The sequence below is a fragment of the Leuciscus leuciscus genome (assembly GCF_965113295.1).
Source record: "Leuciscus leuciscus genome assembly, chromosome: 24".
NCBI lineage: Eukaryota > Metazoa > Chordata > Actinopteri > Cypriniformes > Leuciscidae > Leuciscus > Leuciscus leuciscus.
In genome coordinates, this window is record NC_138723.1 from 17,369,594 (window position 1) to 17,391,723 (window position 22,130).

Consider the following 22,130-nt stretch of genomic DNA (forward strand, 5'->3'; position numbering starts at 1 on the left):
GTTAACGTTACTGGAGCACTGGAACCTAAAACATCTTAAGTATCATATAATTTGTAATATCCTTATTTGTTAAAATTGAATGTGAGCTATGCTTTTTTTTTTTTTTGTCTTGATTGTTTATATTTTGTGTTATTATCTATACGTTACCTTTTCTGCAATAAATAATAATAATAATAATAATAATCTGAAGTATCATATTCAACATTACCCTCTAGTGGTCAGCATTAATTTTTCATGGCCTGACCCCTGTTCTTCTATTGGATGTTTGTTCAATTTAGGATGAAAACAGGGTCAAAGCAACAAAGCAAAACAGGATATCAGTCAAGTATAAAAGACACAAAGTCCATTTTTGCAAACTTTTCAAATTTTATCTGGCGGGTTCTTGTACATTTGTCGGTCAAAGGTTTGGTCAAAGCCAGGAGCAAAGGCTAACATCATGAGTTTCCAGTTTCAAAATCTGTCTTAATTATCTTTACATATATACAATCATTCATACACTACAATACTACAAAGCAGCCTAAAATATTGATTGTACATAAATATGGTAACATTTATAACCCTTTCATTCTGCTATGCTAAACTAGGCCGACTAATGGAGTGACCATTTCAATACCAAACACGGTCTGTTAACAGAAATCAAAATAAAATCAACAATAATAATATCCAGGTTTAGTGTTGAGGAGGTCTAAATTTAAAATCCTATTGCTCTGGAACAAATGTCTTTCACTTCATGGATCAGTTCAGTCTCTATGGTTTGAGATGGAATCCTTTTCTCCAGTTCTCAACAAGAAAATAATCACACACAGTGCCGTCTCTGCTGCCGGACAATTGTACAGGATGTAAAAAACGAACAAAATAATTGGTATAAAAACATCTGACACATTTTGTTTTCTTCTGAGATGACAGAGTGGCCTTTACAAAACAAAAAATGTAAAAGGCAATAAAAAAAAAAAAAAAAAAAACTTCACTAGGTTGCATGACATTCAAACTAAATTTCAAGCATTCTTTAACATTCATGAGTAACCTTTCTCTTTTTCCCTAGAAACAATATTTTCCTGCTCTACTACCCATGTAGTGTTTTACTGAAGCATTGAACAGGAATGAATCACAATGCATGGAAATGTACAACTAATGTCATCAGACCTGCCATGCAAAAACACACAGGGAACAGCCAATACAGGCATACATGGGAATACACTTTCTAGAAACATCTTCAATATTGCTTCGTCTCAAGCTTAGAAAGATTTAGTGCAATGTCCAAAAGTACTGAACATTAGATCATAGTCGTTATTTCAGTCTTATGCAATGAAATAAAAAACGAAACTAGACTGACATAAACTAATCTGACAGTCTGCATTTAACCCCATTATCACTGCATCAAGGCTATCGCATACTGTAGATATTTTAGGTGAAAAAGGATGTAGTGAAAACCCAGTAAGACTCATCTGATTATACCAACACATCACAAATAAAAAAAGCAATTCTTTTGAAATATTATTATTTTTAAATATATTTGATTTTGTACATTTCCTGTGAACATTGAGGGTTAAAGAAATAATATATTAGTAGTACTATGACATAAAGCAAAAAATGCTACTATGATATTAATCAGTATATAAATCTTTCATTGGGGAAAAAAATATTTTGTTTTGCTAAAAAAAAAAAAGGCAAATAAAGGCTTTAATAAACTGGGTGCATCAGAACCAATTTCTAAGGTGGAGAATATTAGGACTTTGCTGATGCTAACAGAACACAACTCAGTACATAAACTCTAGTGCACATTTCATTAGATAAAGAGGCAGATAATTGTGGGCATTAATCACTGGCCCATGTTAAATCAATCATATACAATTCATACATACGCTTCCTTGATTAACTGCTGATTATTACCTTAAAATGATTGTAACAAACCTATAAACATACAGTATTCTGCATTGGTACATAATATTACAATAAACTATAATTGTCCAAATAAAATAAAAATGACACTCCTCTCCCTTCAAGAAAATAATCATGTTATAAACTATTCAAAGCTGTAAAGCAAATGTAACAATATTGACAAGAGACAGTGATATTTAGATTCATCTTCCATTCTGGGCTTTGTTAAAATGTGCAGGAAAATGCACCCACATCTGCTGAAATTCAATTCATAACATATGTCAAAGAATTATTAATTTGATGCAAAATAGCTTAAAATGAGCAGCTCATTTTAAGATATTAAATGTAATATTTCATGTATTTCAAAGAGAGACAACTGGACAAGCATTGGTTCAACAGTACTCTCATGGCCTAGTAAACATACAAGGATGCAATACTAATATCAGATAAACTCATATCTGGATTTTATCCAAATAAAATCAATTTTAGTTAGACCCACCAACACTGAAAGCTCTGTGATAGGAATGATATGAATCCCCCATCAGCTACAATACCAAATCTACAATACAGAAAAAAAGATTGTAGGGACAAAATAAAACACTTTTCACAGAAAATCTAAAGGAAAATGTTCCATAAAATGCGTTCACTGACAGAGAGAAAGTGTGTGTGACGACTGTGTAATATTGAGAATAGTCAAAAAAAAAAAAAAAAAAAAAGTGTTCTGACTGACATATCAGAAGGATTGTTTCAGTCGGTTTAATGATATTTACAGGGATGAAGCTTAAACCGATACCTTTGACATTTGATTGGACACTTTGGGACTGGTTACATACCAGAGGTGACTATTCAGACACTTGACAGTCTCAGAGCAAGAATAGGAGGAGAAGAATCAAGGAAGAGAAGTATAGAGAGAGTTAGTGGAAAGAGGCTCTGTTGTAGCCCCGTTTCTGCTAGCATCTCAGATTGCTGGTCTCTTGTGGTCCTACTGTGTTTCTCTGATTGGCTAAAGACATATATCAGGAAATCAGGGGTGAATGGGCACTTTCACTGTTCTTCCAGCCAAGACGGTTTGTCGGCCCCTGGTGGTTTGAGTTTAATGTTGAACTGCTTGAGGGTCTGTTCCAACTGCTGCTGGTTTCCAGCAAAGTAGGCAGAGATGGCATTATGGAACAGCAGAAGTTGCTTGTGCATCACTTTTACCTGTGAGATAGATACACAAACACACCATGTTAGATGACAAGACAGAGACAACAGATAGATCAAGGGCTGCTTAAAGGGATAGTTCACCAAAAAAATTTAATTACCCCATGATTTACTCACCCTCAAGCCATCCTAGGTGTATATGACTTTCTTATAAAAAAAATATCCAGGCTCTTCTAAGCTTTATAATGGCAGTGAATGGGTGTTGATATTTTGAAGCCCAAAAAAGTGCATTCATCCATCATAAAGGTACTCAACACGGCTCAGGGGGTTAATAAAGGCCTTCTGAAGAGAAGTGATGCGTTTGTGTAAGAAAAAGATAAATTTTTAAAACTTTATAAACTAAAATAAGTTTCCGACAGACGGCCGTACTTATTGATTTACCGTGTGGTGTACCTTTATGATGGATGAATGCACTTTTTTGGACTTCAAAATATCAACACCCCTTCACTGCCATTATAAAGCTTGGAAGAGCCAGGACATTTTTTAATAAATCTCTGATTGTATTTGTCTGAAAGAAGAAAGTCATATACATCTAGGATGACTTGAGTGTGAGTAAATCATGGGTTAATTTTCATTTTTGGGTGAACTATCCCTTTAAGTGGCTTAAAGAGGAAGTTATGTGGGTGGTCATGCACCTTATTTTCTTCCAGGAACTTGAGCTTGATGGTGACATCGTTGCGAAGACGTTCATATTTGTCCTTGTGGATCTGGTACTGCTGCTGAGCAGCCTCGATACGAGCCATGGTAACAGCATCCCGTGGGCCCAAGTTCAACTCCTCTAGATCTGCTCTGTACGCGTCAAACTCTAGCCTACAGGACATCAGAGAAAAATCATTTAAAAAAAAGGCACATACAACATTTAATACTTTTTATAAAATGTGATGTCCAAAGTTGAAAGTTATCTATGGTGAGATCTGTTTACACTTGGTATTAAGATGTGTTTTGGTCGATCGGATCACAAGTGGACGACGCTACATACAGGTGTAAACGGGGTCTAAAACATTTTGAGCTTGTCCACTTTCGACCACTTCCAGAGCTGGTCAAAAACGCATTCGACCAGATTGCTTTCGTAGAGTAAACACTCATGTAGTTGAATGTGTTCGAACAGCCACAAAAGATCGCCTACTGACCTAACGCGCAAACATTATGGGAAGCGCGCTAGCCAGATGGGATTTAAACTTTGTCGGCTGAAGACCCAACTTTGGTTTCAAGATGAAAAACGTACCAAGCACAATGTTCTCTCACAATTCCTGATTTCTAACTCACACTCACTGCGTTCGCGTAGTCTTGCGGCTGTCGCAGCAGAAACAAAAGCTGCTCTCTGTATGTTTTTGCAAATAACTGTGATAGAGGATATGCTTCTTCCTTTTTTATTTTCAATCAAAAGACTGAGTGAGAGGGCCAGCCAGTGTCAGTGCCTGTTGGTGTATCATTCGATACTAACCCAGACAACTCTAACGTATACTTACCCTCTCAACGTCCAGTTGCATCAGAGGCTTATTAACTTACACACTTTAAGTGCTTGAAGTCCTGACAGAAAGTACTGCCCAGTGCCATTTCATATTGCAGAGAATTGAATCACTTTAAGCACCTTAAAGAATTTTTTTTTTGCTGAAGTAGCTTTTACCTGGCATTCTCATACATCTTGATAGTCATCAGTGTGTCTTCCATCGTTTTGTTCACCAGCGTGTTGATACTGGACACAAAGAAGTTGATGGCACCGAGCAGAGTCTCTCCATTCTTGCACAACAACTTCTGTGTTTCTGCATTGTATCCAAACTCATCCTGTGTGTAAACAGTAGACTATTGTGAGTGTGATTATTTGACTCTATTGCAGTGTTGTTATTTTAACTAAAATTAACTAAATTAATTGAAGTGAAATATACATTTTAGATAAAAACTTTGTGAAAATTAGACATGTTGGCTTGGCAAATAAGTTTAAGCTGAAGCACTAAAATTGTTGTAAACTGAAGTAAAAAATAAAGATAAATAACTAATAAAAATGACAAAATACTAAAACATATATTGATGTCTCAACCACCCTAATTCTGAAAGTTCTGTTTAATATGACATTCCTACATTTTATTATGCAAGTTTAGTTGCTTTGCTTTCAAATGACATCACATATGGATGTATCTTAGGTATATATATGGCCAATGGTGATACTAATGGTATATATATTTGGTATATATATGGCCAATGGTGATAATGTTAGACACATTCTTGACTGGTCTGGTGTAGAAGTAGCAAAACACAAAAGCTAAAGTAAACTGTATTCTTGATGACATAGTTTTTTCTGTCTGTAAGCACTAGTTATTTTTAACACTGACAATTTGAAAATACATGAGTAGGTTTACACCAGTCCCATAATTTTGCATTTGGCAGGGACAACAAATATCATAAATCTTAAGATGACCGTGCCGTCTCACCCGGAGTTCTGGAGACTTCTGACTGAGGTCGGCAAAAGTGTCTCCAAGGGCGTGCTGCGTCTGCACCATGCTGTAAAAGTGGTTGGTTAGCGCTCGCGCTAAATGCAGCACACTCTCGTACTTCCGTTTGGTTTCCCGCAGAACCTCGATCTGAGCCTCCAGCTCCAAATCCACAGTACGTGAGCCTCGGCCAAACCTCTCAGAGATCATCTGTTTGGTGCACTAAGGGAGAGAACCATAAATACAAAAGGCTTCAAAATTGGAGTGGCTAACAGCACATAACATCTAAATAGAAAAGATAAAAAGTTAATTGACAAGCCTTGTATGTGTTCAGGCCCCATTTCTTCACAATGTCAAATTTCTCCACAGCAATGCCTCTTGTGGCCTCTTCTGCTGTCATGGAGGAATTGCTACTGGTGTGATGCATGTTGGACCCTGATACACAGAAAATGCTTACAGTAAGTCTCCAATTACACACACATACACTGTCTACATACAATGTCTAGTCTTCCACAATAATTTACACATTTGCAGATATTGTGGCCATCATTAACTGCATCAGAGAGACAGACAGTCAGACAGTGTATCAGCTGTATGTGAAACAGATGAGATGAGAGAATAAATGAATGCGTTTTACTAAATAGGGGGAAAATGTTGTCAAAGAGCACTTAAATGATCCAGCACCGTTTGGGATACCTGGGATACAGGGGATGTCATCTGATTGGCTGGCTATTCGGCAGGCTGCAATTTGGCTTGGGGCAATGCTAACACCCCTGGACTTCATTCGCAGGTCTGGAAGGGGTCATGGACAGGAATAGCAGGGGATGTTGGGGGTATATACAGTTATGGGGAAGAGGGAGTGAGTGGTGGATATGTTAAAAAGTTATTTAGGCAATTGGGAAAATTGCGTTTTACAATGGAATGGATTGCACCACATGAGAGTGAAGTGTATAGAATAATGCCAGTGCATATGTGTGTGAATGTGAAGATGGAGGAATGGGAAAGGGGAAAAAAGGGAGGGTGAGAGAGAGAAGGTGATAAATGTAACGAGATGAAATGAACACGGGAAAGCACATGACTGATATTTTGCTAAATCTGCTGCCTCATGACAAACAGATGGAGAAAATGTACAGTTGAGTTCACTCAAAAACACACACTGTTATTTTAAGCCCCAATATGCCTGATCATTTATTTTTAATGTTCATTTACACAGAAACAGAGTGTGACTAGGAGTATCAGACAGTCACTGTTCTGAAAGTTTCCAAATAATACTTTACACCCAGCCATTCTGCAGCAGATTTTTCTAAACATTTCCTCGACAAAGTCAGCAAGATTAAAGCCAGATTAAAGTTTCAAAACTAATTTCCGAAGCAAAATGACAAAAGATTCATCATTACAAAATTCCTGCGAGAGAAAAAAGCAACCTTAACCCAGGAAGAAAGAAGAGAAATAAAAATGCAGCCTGTTCCAATCTGCTTAGAGAGAAAATAAAAGCCAGAAAAAAAGAAGTGATTAAATTTATTCGTGCAGAACAGCATCCTATGCCCTAGGAAAAGACAAAATGGCTTAGAAAAGGACAATAATACAAGGCATCATGGCAAGGTGGAAAAAGAGAAATAAGTGAGATCGGGTACGAATGAGGGATGAATGACCTTGCCCTTCATTTGGAATGCGTCTGTTGCCTAGAAAGTCAGTGTTAAGACGGATTGCAGGGCCTGAGAAAGGGTAAAAGAGAAAGAAGGTCCTCACTGAATCAGAAGGGAATAAATTTACACGGATATTAAGGCCCCAGGTGATCACCTTACAATCAGATCTACAACATATCCTGTCCAGACAAAGTCATTTTGTTAGATACATTAAACTAAATTAAAATCAAATCAAAAGCAGTCCGTTTTGGTTAGAATACTTTGCAAAAGTTAGCCTCATTTTTCATTACAGAGGACACTCATTTAAAGGGGACCTTTTATGCCCCTTTTTACAAGATATAATAGAAGTCTCTGTTGTCCCCAGAATGTGTCTGAAGTTTCAGCTCAAAGTACCCCACAGATCATTTATCCATGACATGATCCATGTTGTAAATGCCCATATTTAGCGGAAGGAAAAGCATGCTGTTTTTGCGCATGTATCTTTAAATGCAAATGAGCTGCTGCTCCCTACCCCGCATTCCAGAAGAGGGCGGAGCCTTTACAGCTCTTGCCTCAAATACTCCGCCAAAAACTAAAACATCTGTTTGTTTTTGATTATCATCTCTATCGCGGTCACGCTCACGAGACATTGAAGTTCGTCATCATCATGAAAGTTGTGCATCTGCATGTGTTTTAAAGCCATTTTGTAATATACAGTAGTTAATATTTGAAGTGGATCAAAAAAGTTAATCAAAGTTGTCCTAAGACAAGAACTGGTATTGTTTAAAATTCATGTATAACTTTGATGAAAGGTTTTGATCCACTTCAAATGTTGACTACTGTATATAAAGCCATATAGGTTTTTGAGCGCACACACCCGAAGTACGCGCACAGAAAGCTGGATGTCAGACGGCGCGTCCCATGAGTATTAAACTAAGTTCTCTTTCATCTTATTGCACTTAAACTGTCAAACGGTTATGTCAAAAACTAAAATTTCACATAAACATAAATAAACAAAAAAGTTCACAAAAACACAACTGTTTTTTGAAACCCCAATATGCCTGATAATTTATTTTTAGTGTTCATTAACAGAAACAGAGTGTGACTAGGAGTCTCAGACAGTAACTGTTCTGAAAGTTACCAAACTTCTGCAGCAGATTTTTCTAAACATTTCCTCAACAAAGTCAGCAAGATTAAAGCCAGATTAAAGTTTCAAAACTGATTTCCGAAACAAAATGACAAATGATTCATCATTACAAAGTTCCTGCTAGAAAAAAAAATAAATAATCAACCTTAACCGTGGAAGAAAGAAGAGGGGAAAAAAAGCAGCCCGATCCAATTCAATTCAAGTCACCTTTATTTATATAACACTTTTCTACAATACAGCTTTACAGTGATAAACAGGAAAATAATGCAACAAAGTTTGTTTCTGCTGTACAGCAGATCTAGAAGAAAACAGCATCATTGTCCAGCTTAAAGGGGTGGTATAATGCCCTTTTCACAAGATGTAAAATAAATATCTGATGTCCCTAGTATGTGAAGTTTTAGCTCAAAATACCCTACAAATATTTTTATAAAGCATGTTCAAATTGTCACTTTTTGAGGGTGAGCAAAAACGCACCGTTTTTTTGCGTCTGTCCCTTTAAATGCAAATGAGCTGCTGCTCCCGGCACAGAGGGCAGAGCTTCAACAGCTTGTTCTTAGCAGCTTCGATTACCTCACGCAGACATGCACTGAAAATTTCAACAACTTTTAGCCTTTTATGTTCAAACCGGATTCAGACAAAGATGGAGAGAATAAAGAAGAAGTGACAACAGTGATGTCATCGTCCAGCTCAGTTCAGTTCTCATATAATGACGTCAATGCAGGCAGATCAATAATATTGTTGATGAATATTAAATGTGCTTAGAGAGAAAATAAAAGCCGTGATTACATTTAAAATTGATTCAATTTATTCCTGCAGAACAGCATCCAGCAGAACACGTTCAAACACCAAGTAAAAGTGAATTTAGCATAATAGGTCCCCTTTAAAAAAAATATCTAAAACTAAAGGATACCTGAGGATCTGTGGCCTTTTTCACTCTGGTTAATGTCAAACTTTAAAGCCATTAAGAATGACTCACACTACCTATACACACAATGACCAATGCCAGAGGCCCTGGCTCTAATTTGGACTGCACAATAGGAAAGAAAGGACCGGAAAAAACTCAGCAAGGAAAATATGCAAACCATATTGTACAATTACAACAACTTCTCCACAAAAAATATGTATGTATTTGCATTTGAGAGTACAAATGTCAGCCAAGTCATTTCAAACATGGTAAATACCACAAAAAAAAAAGAAGAAAGAAAAGTCAATGTATGTTTGGGGTCAAGTGAATCTAAAGCCAGCCTTACTGGAATTTCTTTGTATATGCAGTTTTGCATATTGCTAGGTGAGCCTGTATTTTACGTGTTCACTGCAGAAGTAGCAAAATGGGTTTTGGAAGAAGATGTGAAGAACAGTGAAGAGTTAAAGAATGACAGGGTTTCTTATACCTTTGATAGAGCTGGTTGGAATGATGCCTTCCGTCGTACCTCCATAACCACCTGAAACGATGCTGGTTTCATTTAGGTTGGGCCCGGATACCATGACCTGTTGCAAGTCCTACAGACATGGAAACAGAGAAAAGAAGAGATCTTAAGTATTCAAATTGGCGACCTAAAAATTATTTTGTCATGTAGTGAGCCATTTGTGTAAGTTCTAAACACACAAACATAGGCAAACGTTGTTAATTGTTAGAATGAACATTTTAGGGTTAGAATCACATGGGACCTAGAATTAATAAGAATTATCTGTCTGAGACATAAAAAAATTCATATGTAACTTCCTGTGAAAACAAACCCTCTGAAAAATCCATGCGTTTCCTTGTTGTAAAGGAATTTGACACCAAAGCTTACCAGGCAATTACAGCACAAGGAAGGAAACAGTCTGAACCGTTATCTGAAACAAGTCACATTAGTGACTATAAAACGGTCAACAACCCACACCAAAGCATACATGTTATCTGAGACCATAAACTACAAAACAGAGCCTTCTTACAAATAAACAACAAATCCGCATTGATTTGATCAAATAATTGTTTTTATGCGTTAATCACAATATTAAGTCAACTTTCTTTAAAAGTGCACTATGTAACTTTTTTTGTAAAAAAAATAAATAAATAAAGTTGTAAATAGTCAATACACCATCTATCCTTCTTCAAAAAAGTGTTTTTGTCTTACTTTTAGACCAAGAGGGATGTTTTTTTTCACGCGAAATTGCAGACTAGCGACTCGTGTGGGAGTGGCATAGGTTAGTTAGCACGGTAAATCTCAAACCTCTGGGGAATCAACAATTTTAAACAAACGCCGAAAAGAGGAGCTTCTGCTTGCAAAATAGAATGCAACAGAGCTTGTAATAAAACAAGAATCAACATTTGTCTGGCTTTTTGGAGATGGCCAGAACTGAGGGATTTGAAATGTTGTAAAAGTGACATGGAGATAGCGTTTTTATTATTATATATTTTATTGAACTGATAAATTGTCATATGTAGCTCTCTAACAGACAGAGTTCATTGTAAAGAATTATCTATTGTGAAGGGTCATTTCATTATGTTGTTGTAAAGCTGTGCTGGAATTTATTTTCAAGGAAGTACCGTGTCTATTAATGGGTAAAGTACCCATAACATCTTCAGCAAGTCAGCTTGAGATCCTTTCCATCTAAACTGGTTATATCTCTTAAGCCTAGTAGTGAATGTTTTATGAGCGGTAGGATAACCATATTCATCCGCAAAGTCACGCAGAGCTGAAGCACAACCAAAACAATGTCCTTCCGCAAAATACATTCAGTTTTGTTTTTTAAACGCTAAAAGGGCCAAAAGTTGCATACTGTACCTTTAACTGTTAAAGGAGAAAGTTAAATTAAATGTATCATTATTAGGGCTGTCAAAATTAAAGGTATAGCGGAGGATTTTTTACTTCCGGGTGGATCACCTATACTATTGGTCCTCCTAATTGTCAATCATTCTGGTGAATCAATCAAACTTATTCAAAAAGTGGAGAGGGCGGGTCTTATCTAAAATTCGGAAAGATCCTCCACTATACCTTTAACACATTAACGCTTTTGATAATTTTTTTCAGTTTAACGCATTAAAAATATTTAATGAAATTAACGGAGCATCTGTTTTTTTATATAGCTAGCGTTACATTATATGATCACTCTTCTTCATGTAAATGCTTTTAAACCATTCAAGCGCAATAAGACACAAACTTAGTGCAGTACTGTCGTGCACCGGCCGCATTAAGTTCACTTTCACATTTGAACAGACAAAAACCCACTAAATTATGCCAAAATGCCCATTTTGTCGAGGATCCTCGTAAGGACAGTCTTAAATGAACGTAAAGATTTATTAAACTGGGATGCGTGTCAGATCAACGTCATGTGCATCAGGTCTTAAAGTGACAGCAGCCTAATAAACCTGCTGCTGTCTCAAAGAACAAAAGAAAAAGAGAAAAATCACTCACTGCTCTTGACTGAAAAACTTTTGTAGCTTTAATAAAAATGTATCTATATTAAATTTATAGTTTACGCAGTGAAAACTATGAAGTGTTTGATAACTATTACATTCCTGTAGCCTATATTTACTACCTGTTAGATCAAATATTTAAAATATACTGACTTTGTTGTTTCTTTCTACATTAATTTGGCAATTGAATGTGAAATTATTAAAATATAAAAATGTATTAAAAACTTTAATGTAAGGGCGATTAATTGTGATTAATTACAAAGAAAATGTGCAATTAATTAGTTTATATTTTCATCGATTGACAGCACTAATTATTATACATTTTAACAAGGGAGGAACAAAGTCCATTTATATAATGGACACTTATATATGTAATGTACAAGTATATGACTATGTAGTACTATAGTAAATATAGTACTTTTTCACTGACAATATAAAATTTCATTCATTTCCATTGTAAAACAAATGTCAAATGAATGTGTTGTTTTTGCTAGGACATAAACAGGCTCATGGGATACATATGCTGGTATACAGTACGCTCTGTACTGTATGCAGTGGCCCCTTTAAATAACAAAACAGAATTAATTATTACATTACAAAATCCACTGAACATACTGTATAGAGTTAATAGGTACTAAAAGGTCACTAGCCATTGGTTAATACCACAAAGGGACAAAACAGGATGTTTTTCAAAACAAACAAAATCTGTATAATTTGGATTTGTATCTAACCTCAAACACCGATTAATATGGAGTGACAGAGGCCAAAAAATAATACATGTGATTTGAAAAACATCCCGTTTATTAAGACAAGATTATGGGGAGAACTAAAACCATTGTCTGCTGGAAAGACATACACGTGCAAGCAAACACACACACACACACACACACACTGCCACCCTTCCCAGTGTTCCTTCTCACCCTGAGGGCTGCGGGACTCCCTACCTTCTCTCTTAAGCTCCACTGAACCTTTGCAGCCTGCACAGACATCAGGGAAGAACATGACAACAAAAAGACAAAAGAAAGAAAACAAACCAAAAATGAAGCACAATGTGAAACAAAAACAAACTTGAAAACAGTGATGATGATAAAATAATCTATCAAACACAATGTAATCCATATTTTAGGGTCGATTAGCACCTGTTAATACAACAATGACAGACTTCAAAGCTTGACAATAAGAAAAAATACATTGAGTTACACTACTTTGCATAATTTCAGCCCTCATTGAGCAATGAATAAACCCTCTTCATAAAGTGGGTAGCTAATAGATCCTTGTCACTCCAAACATCAGTGAACAAATGGATGGGGATTACAAAAAAGAAAATGTCACTCTTTCTCTCTCTGGGACAAGAACACTTAATAAGTCTGTTTTCACATTCTGGCTCAATGCTACCGATCTATTTAAAGACCCAATGTAACGCCAAAGTGCCATCTGCCTTTAGCTTTGCCATTATTGCAACTGTGAACATGATCAGCCGTGGTCCTCCTGGGATGAGCTTTTTAAAATGGACTTAACATGATAAAAAATAAACCTATTTTTAAAACAAATAGCCTTTAGTTCCCTATTGGAATGATTAAACCTCTAAGCAAATATCTCGCTTGTGTTTGCCCAACACGTCTTCTCCCGGATCCAGTGCCACAGTTTAGTTGTCTTACAGAGGTGTGTCTTGTGACAACATTACCACTATTTACAGTGGTTTGAACAATAAGGAGATTTACACTTTGTGCTTGGCTGCATTAGCCTGTTAGTCCTGAAACACAAAGACAAGGAAGACACATGCTAGACTTCCAATGAAGTCATTTTTATGAAACAAATGCATATTACTATTACTTAACCTTAATTTGTAACTGCTTATTTCAAATCTCCAAGAAAAAGCTGAAAAATGATGAACTGCAATGTTTGCATCACCTGCTACCTTGAGTTTTTTTCTCATGGCTGATATGACGAAACAAAACTAAAACTTGTTAGACAGCTAGATTTCACAATATATATAAACCTAAACGCTGTGACCAACATTTTGATGCTTTGATACTTTGATTCAGCTTTGCAAACAGAGGAAAAAACTGAATCATTAGGGTGGGTTCAGGTAAACTGGACCACTTTTTGACATTGATATCACTATTAAAATGTGGCCCAATGCAGCTGAATCACATGTTTCACTCACCTGCTCCAGGCTGTCATCTTCTGCCAGATTCCTAGAGTCCCCATTACTGTTAATAGGAATCTCCATAGTGGCTGCTTTACTCATCATACTCTCCGCCATACTGGAGTGTTGCTGAAAGACGGAGTGAGATAAGGAAAAGAGATAAGAAAATTAAACAGAGAGAGCTTTTCATTATATTACAAAAGGTAGTCCATGACATTTCAGAATAATATATTCATGAATTCACAGCTGCTAATTAACAATGTAGACCAGAACTCACTTCAGACAACAAGCACTAGTAGGGAATAAATTATTATTACAGTCTAACTCACAAGGTCAAAGTGAATGGTAACCAAGGCTGGCCGTCATTCTACATGACACATCCTTTTGTAAAAAAACATGAGGCTGAATAAATAATGACAATATATGTAAAATATCCCTTTAACTAAAATATGCAAGGTCTTCTATACTCCACATACATTTGGTGGCAACATGGAAAGGAGTTTACACAGGAATGTTCTGTTCAAAAGTACTTATCAGATCTGACAGAGCCCAACCCAGTCATTATCATAAAAGGCACTGCAATGGAGTTCAAGGACTAGATCTTTCACTTCAAACCAATTAACCTGGTTAAAAACCCCTGTGAGTTGCTGTACCTCTGTGATATTTCCATTGATACTTGCTTTGGTTACTCCTTCAGAGCTCAATCCTCTCACCCCTGCGGGAGGGGCTTCACTGCAATGAGTGAGCAACTTCTCAAGCAGGCTTTCATTGTTAGCTCTCATAAAGCTCCCAAGCCTCCTCAATGGACAGAGGAAAATATAGGAATGCAGGGAGCTATGTAACAATCATGTGACTCATGCAAGTTTGTCTAAGCTTCAGCTTTAGACAGGCGCTCAGAGAGCCGATCTGAGCGGAGACATCATAGCCTGCCTTCACATAAAAGCCATTTGAGTGCTGAAGCATGAAATTTAGGTAGGGGAAAAAAGCTAATGGTTCAAGTCTTATCTGTAAACCACAGGAATGGAAAACTAGCTTTAATAAATTTGCACTCAGACAGTGAGCAGTTGTAATGGCGGTGAGCCAGTGCAAGTGCTCCTTTACTATAATGAAGGAAAGGAGGGGATAGGACTGTGGTCACGGGATGTGGGATGTTGTGACCTTATTGAAGACATTCAAATAAGCACCGTTTACTTAGCGTAATGACATTGTGGCAATGTCATTACGAGAGAAAACTATTCAATTTGTGGCTTGCAGTATGACCCTTGCTTTACCAGCTACCTGTTGATGTGATTTACATTCTCTCTTACTGTGCAGCTGCACACTTGAATGACCCAGTCAGTGAAGAAATGCTATTATTTAGAAGGACATCTGGGATCAATTTGGTTGACATGTCAGTAACCTATTGTCAAATATGCAAACTCTCAATTACAGCTCATCTGATGGATACATGCATGCATGGATGCATATGGACAGATATTTTACAGACCTTTAGTGTAATTAATTGTGTTCCTCTACCTAGCAACTGCCTAGCAATTCCCTAGCAACCACCCAGAATACCTTAGAAACCGTCCAGAGCACCATAGCAACCGCCTAGTAAAACCCTAGCAACCGTGCCGAATTTTGCCACTGCAAGCACCACTCACATTCTAGTTAATTATGTTCCTCTACCTTGCTACGTGGACAGGGTGAACTTATGGAAAACTTTGCAATGGCTTGGCTTCAAGGATCTACAAAAAAATCTGAAAGAAAAACAGATAGGCCTGTAATTTGACAGCCATGACAACACTACAACATACATCATTGACTTTGGCCTTTTTTCCAGTGATTTTCCACTGGTTTTGCGGAGGCAGCATGCCATCTAACCAAGGCTGCATCTATGACAACAAGTACAGTACAGACTCAAGCTAGCAGGCTGAGGTGATGTTGCTTCATTAAGCACCTCCCTAAAAATATGTCTCAAGGGACCAGCGAGGTAACACGAGGCTCTTTAAAACAAAACAAGACATATTCCAAGTCTACACTAAGTGGTGAGGATTTTAATCCATCCCAGTGAATTTAATTATTTTGAATTTATTTACTAAAACTATTCTTTCAGTTGTCAGTTCTGCATTATGTCAGTAGGTGGTTACAAGTGTGTTATGAGGAGTCATTAAACCATTCACTCAACCAATGTCAGTCAACAAAAACTATTTTTATCCTTAAATTAAATGTTCATGCTTACAAATCTACTAATAGACTCAAGAGAGTCATTTTCCTCATAAACAACAAAGACATTAGCCTAGACAGCGACTCATTCAATGAATGATTCTTCAATACCTCCAACCAAATAAATGCTCCTTTACAGCCAGCTCTCAAATGTTATTGGCTCGTGCTAGATACTTAACCAGCTACTCTATAAAACATGAATGCAAACGAAAGAATTGTTAGTACAAGGACATGAACGAAAACGATTCGTCTACTTAAGTCTAAACTAGTGGTGAACGAATCTTTAATCTGCCTGCTGTCTGAAGTATATATTGGGCTACGACCTGGGCGAACAGGTGGCGCACAGGTGAACGTTAACAGTTGGTTCGTGACATTTTACCTACGACACCATTCACCTCGAGAAACAAACAATACCTTCAATCCATAATTTCTATAAAAGCACGAGACTAATATTTATATAATCGACCTTATGGCTCGTTCAACCGTGCAACATTTTATTTCTCATAACGCATCATTGTCATTATTATTTGTAAGGTACAGTCAGCTGACTCAAGCATCCGCTGTCAAAGTGACGGTCCTTGTCGCCCAAGGGCCTTTTCTTAAAAGAAACCGCTTTTCATGCATCAAGACAGATAAACACACTTGAACCGTGAAATCGCTCAATAAAGCCACACATTAATTTTCGCCGTCATATTTCACAACAATGCATGCAGTAGCTTATACATTAAGGCTATTTCGATGTCTGCTTACTGCGATAATGACTGCATAAATAATAAAGATCAATAAATAAATGTTATCTTACCTGTGTTTTCTATTCTAGGATTAGCTATTTGACACGCGTGCTGAATATTTTATCCCAATTCATGCGCAATCAAACACTGACACTTCAAAAAGAGTGAGGAAATTATAAAAGCATGCATTCATTCATTGAGGCTGAATTTATGTTAATTCATAAGCAGGCGGTTTTTCCCATGTTCAACCGATTCCACCATGTCCGGCGGCTTGTTTGTATTATTGGGCGAATCAGCCTCCAGTAGCCCGAAATGCCTTGCGGATCTGACGACAGGCGCCGACCTTCCTTTAGCCGACGTGGAACAAGCATCAGGCGCGAGGAAGAAGCCATGATGAGAAGGGAAGAGAGGAGGCGATGAATAAAAACCAAACGTACAGAGAAGAAGAAGATGATGATAAATGTTATTATTATTATTGTAATTATTATTATTATATAAAAACAGAAAAGAAAAAAATATTTTGAGAACTGTTTCGTAAATATTTTCAGTTTTATCCTACATTTCCTCAGTCTGTCTTGATGTGTTACCTTGGTGGGAATTATTTCAATATTTAGCCTACTTAAAACTATCTGTTTAATGGTTATTGATAACAACAATAATAGTAAGACCACATACATAACATAAGAAAACCACTAGATCCAGCAACCAGTAAAATCCTCTGTTTGTCAGAGGGTGGCAGTATAAGGCCAGGCAATAAGCAAAGAATAGGAGACATTTCTCAATAAAAGAGCCAATCGTTTTTGCGTCACTGCAGCTGCCGGTAGAGACATTCCTAATATCAAAAAGTTCTGTAAAGCTGCTTTAAAACTATATGTATTGTGAAAAAACATTATACTAAATAAATGTGAACTGAATGTAAATGATTATCAATGACACGTAGGCCTGGCTGAAAGGTCTTCACACAATTATTTTCTCTAGCAAGATATCATAGGACTATTGTTTTGTTTTTCTGGCCCTCAACCATCTTCACCCACAAAAGCATTGAAATGCTGTAGAGTCGCTTGCCTTGGGACAGCAACATTTAGCTACCATAATGCATGGCACAAAGGTCTATTATTTTAAAGTGGTTGAACCATAGATACTGTTTTCTCTGCCAGGCTCCTCTGTCCCATTCTGACTTTCTTTATCACTGGTAGGCATACTTGAAGATTCACTGATATGGTTCCAACAACTTCCAATAACAGAACTCATTAGAAATCATAACATGTGTTAAAACAGTATGGTTATTATTTTAAAACGTGTGCAAACATATTCCACACACTTAGAGATTTTATTATTCCACTCACTCTATTTCTTTTTCATTCCCATCACCTAGACATACTTACTCTCACAGCTTCTCACTGAAAGTGCCATGAGAATGTCTGTAACAGACCCGAGAGGAGAGTTTGTCTCCAGCGTTGTGGTGGGTCCTGGTGCTTCAGTATCTCAGCAGGGGGGCTCTGCATTTCATATTAACCTCTCTGATAGAATCAAGCAAACAACCATCCAAAACATAAAGGGATATTTTTATGGTTATTGATGCAATATGCAATTGCTGGCCTTCTCAACCATGTGTAAATGCATTCCTGCTATATAAGCAGCTACCTTAATTTGGCATGTGAAGGCTGTTAACAGGACAACCTGCCATTCTTTAGAGGTGTTTCAGAAGTTTCCCTCAGCTGCCAAAGCTAAGCTTTTACTGTTTTTGTTGGTTTATATTTCACCGCACTGTAACAGCACTTGTGGAGCTTGCACGTATGACTTTTTGTTTAATGAGTGATTTGCACGTACGGTGATGTTGTAAACCTTCCCCACACACAAACTGTGAATACCCACAGTCATTACACACATACGACAAGCTCCACAAAGAAAAGTGTTTCAAACCTCAGATTAGGCAACAAATATATACGCAATTTAAAGGATATCCAATTATTATATTCGCCTGCTTCAGACTATTTACTATTTGGTGACCTGAACTTAATGGTCGAACCCAGACAGCAACATAGTGTCGCCCAGATCCGGCCCACATCTGGTACGCGTGGAATCCACATGTACCAGATGTGGTCAGAATTAGGACTGACATGTTGCTGTCTGGGAAGAGATGCTTATTTTTTTATTCTGGATCTTTTACAGACAAAGACTTAAATAATAAACATGTTTTACATTTTTTTATTAAAATTGAATTATATATATTTTTTTAAGAACTTGTCACATGCGTTTTAAAATATATACCTTTTTTTGTATTTTGAACCCCCTTTTTTGTCAATGACTCTTATATGAACCACTTGGTGGCGCTGTAACCTACATAGATGATGACCTACATGATTACATGAGAATGAATGTTTTGAAAACTAGCCGCCACCTCTCTGTAACCTTGTTCACCTTAAATGGCTGCATTCGTCTTGAGATGTGTGACATATTTGTGTGTGACTTTTGGTAGTTTGCAGTCGGATGCTCATCATAACAGGTGAAATCCAGCTGCCACACATCAGCACACATCAGCATAACACAATTTGTACTTCTCACGCTGCCATATTTTTCATGTCCCTCATCATAAAACCTCTCTAATAAGGTCACTATTAATGGGATCCTGATCAGGTTATTTCTTAAACACAGAGCTGTTCATCCTCTGAATACAATCTGGTTTTGACTAACTCTCTCAACAATGAACTCCGAAAAACAGTTAAGGTCACGGAAGAGACTGGGCAGAAACACATGCGTGAAAAGATTTATTGTTGACATCAGCTGATTATATTTTGCAAACTGTCAAGCATTATTTGAACCTTTTTTTAGTCTTCATGTTTCAAATAATTATGTCTTTGTTTATCTGCGAATGAACAGCTTATTATTTGTGCATGTGATTGGAAAACACTATTGTTACTGTACATGCATAAATCTTTTATCAGTTTGACACAGGCACTGCATTTGATCTAAATTAACTTGTGATTGCAATGAAGATATACACTTAAATTGATCAAAAGTGACAGAAGACAATTAAAGACAATTATTATGTTGCAAACATAAATATAAAACTATTTTAAATAAATTCTGTTCTTCAAATTTTTCTATTCATCAAAGAATCCTGAAAAAAGGTTTCAACATTGACAATATTAAGAAACATTATTAATAACTGAGTACCAAAAAAAAAAAAAAAGATGTTAACTTAGCACCAAATCAGCATATTAGAATGATTTTTGAAGGATCATGACACTGAAGACTAGAGTAATGATGCTGAAAATTCAGCTTTGCATCACAGGGATAAATTACATTTAATATATATTAAAATAGAAAACAGTTCATTTGAATTCTAATAATATTTCACTATATTACTGGTTTTTTTTTACTGTATTTTAAAACAAATAAATGCAGCCTTGGTGAGAAGAAGAGACTTCTTTCAAAAACATTCTTAAAGGAACACGCCGACTTTTTGACACTTAAGCTTATTCACCGTATCACCCAGGGTTAGATAAGTCCATACACACCCTTTTCATCTCCGTGCGTGCCGTAACTCTGTCTGACGCACACATCGCTAGCCTAGCTTAGCACAAAGACTGGAGGTAAACGGCTCCAGTTAGCATACTGCTCCCAATAAGTGACAAAATAACACCAACAATTTCCTATTTACGTTGTGATTTGTATAGTCACAGCGTGTACAAATAACAAGGTCACATGAGACATAGCCATCTTATAACCGTATACATACTGGGAACTATATTCTCAGAAGGCGAAGAACTGCTACTTCTGCGGAGTGATTTACTCAAACTCTGAGCGAACTCTCTGCTCCTCCACGGGGCTTCTCAGGTGCTGCGAGCAAATCACTCCACCCAGGTAGCAGAGCTTCGCCTTCTGAGAATATAGTTCCCTGTCTGTATACAGTTAGAAGATGGCTGTGTCTCATGTGACCTTGTTATTTGTACACACTGTGACTATACAAATCACAACATGTAAATAGGAAAATGTTGGCGTTATTTTGTCACTTATTGGGAGCAGTATGCTAGCTGGAGCCGTTTACGTCCAGTCTTTGTGCTAAGCTAGGCTAGCGGTGGGTGCGTCAGACAGAGTTACGGCACGCACGGAGATGAAAAGGGTTGTATGGACTTATCTAACCCTGGGTGATACGGTGAATAAGCTAAAGTCCTAAAAAGTCGGCTTGTTCCTTTAATTATTCCAAACTTCTATCTGGCAGTGTATGTTGAATTGAACCCATGACCTTGGAGTTACTAGCGCCATGCTCTACCAGCTGAGCTACAGCAACAAGAAGACACATCACACCTTGTGTATGTACTTGATCTCCCCTCAGTGTGGTTCTTGTTACTTGGGTCCAGACCAAAGCGCAGATGACTGATTCCTGGATGCCGAGTGCTACGGCAGCCTGTGGGATCAACTCTGGAATGCTGCCTTCACTTGTGAAGAATCCAGAGTCATGTTTATGAGATTAAGTACCAAACTGCACTCCCGGCTCAACGGATGACCCCAACATCCCACCTCGATATCTTTCATGAGGAACCAGATGCCATTTCGGTCTGTGTGTGTATGAACACAGACATACTGGTATGTATGTTCATATGTGTGTATTTGCACGAAGACGCACAACTAGAAGCAGCTGCTGGAGCCCCTTGCTCTCGGCCAACAGCTCTCGCCCCAAATCACCCTCCAGAGAGCACAGAGACATGGTACATCAGAGGCTGCTGACTGATCCAAACCAGCTCCCACGGGACGCACAGCACCAGTTTGTCTTCGTATGTCAGAGCTGGCTGTTGTTGAACTCCTCTGGCCAAAGTTAAATAAAAAAGTTCTGATGTTAAAGATAACATTATGTAAATTAATTACGGAATGTAATTAAGTAATACACATTATAATACAGCAGTTCTAGTTTGGCTTTGTTTTTATTAACTAGAACTAATACTAATATTAAAAACTCATTTCCGTTAATTCCGTAATAAAGCTGAAATACAATAAAATATGAATATTAGATGAAAAACTTATAATTAGATAATTTGAAATGTTGATAATTTGAAATAAAATATGTTGAAGTACTAAAATGGCTAAAATTAAAGCTGGAATAAAAATAAAGCTAAATAGAAATGTATTTCTAATTTGTTCACTGATCAGTGAGGAACATCACTATATGTTTCTTGGAGATGCTCAATGCTCAGTTCTACTTTGGCTTCTTTTGGAACTATTTTCACTGGTAGAATAAATATAGACTCGTCATATTTTCTAAAATGTCTAAAAGTTTGTTTATTATATGTTAATTGATATATATAGACATTTTATCATGTTTTTCTGTTAGAAATTTAATTTACAGCATCTAAATAATTTAC

The 22,130-nt window shown here is 37.0% G+C and overlaps 1 protein-coding gene across 11 annotated transcripts; it reads right to left on the minus strand.

Moving 5' to 3' along the window:
- Nucleotides 1-346: 346 nt before the first annotated feature.
- On the minus strand, nucleotides 347-17,072 carry arfip2b (ADP-ribosylation factor interacting protein 2b). Of its 11 annotated transcripts, none has more exons than XM_082157806.1 (11): nucleotides 16,839-17,072; nucleotides 13,850-13,960; nucleotides 12,627-12,659; nucleotides 9,674-9,782; nucleotides 7,163-7,225; nucleotides 6,216-6,302; nucleotides 5,830-5,945; nucleotides 5,511-5,732; nucleotides 4,709-4,866; nucleotides 3,717-3,891; nucleotides 347-3,078 (listed from the first exon to the last, which is right to left on the minus strand). In XM_082157806.1, exons 2-11 carry the CDS (start codon nucleotides 13,946-13,948, stop codon nucleotides 2,923-2,925), a joined length of 1,218 nt encoding a protein of 405 aa, XP_082013932.1. In that variant the 5' UTR covers nucleotides 13,949-13,960; nucleotides 16,839-17,072; the 3' UTR covers nucleotides 347-2,922. The 11 variants fall into 11 exon arrangements, with proteins under 11 accessions (XP_082013932.1, XP_082013933.1, XP_082013934.1 ...); XM_082157807.1 differs by lacking the exon at nucleotides 6,216-6,302 and adding an exon at nucleotides 15,500-15,570 and having other exon boundaries at nucleotides 12,603-12,659; nucleotides 16,839-17,071; XM_082157808.1 differs by lacking the exon at nucleotides 6,216-6,302 and having other exon boundaries at nucleotides 5,511-5,720; nucleotides 12,603-12,659.
- Between the last annotated feature and the right edge of the window lie 5,058 nt (nucleotides 17,073-22,130).

Excerpts from the sequence above, each read along its gene's own strand:
- arfip2b (XM_082157805.1), bottom strand. The coding sequence starts at position 13,948 with ATGGCGGAGAGTATGATGAGTAAAGCAGCCACTATGGAGATTCCTATT. Across the intron at positions 7,226-9,673 it reads TCCAACCAGCTCTATCAAAG|GCCCTGCAATCCGTCTTAAC; the intron begins GTATAAGAAACC and ends ACCCTTTCTCAG. Across the intron at positions 4,867-5,510 it reads AGAAGTCTCCAGAACTCCGG|GATGAGTTTGGATACAATGC; the intron begins GTGAGACGGCAC and ends GTTTACACACAG.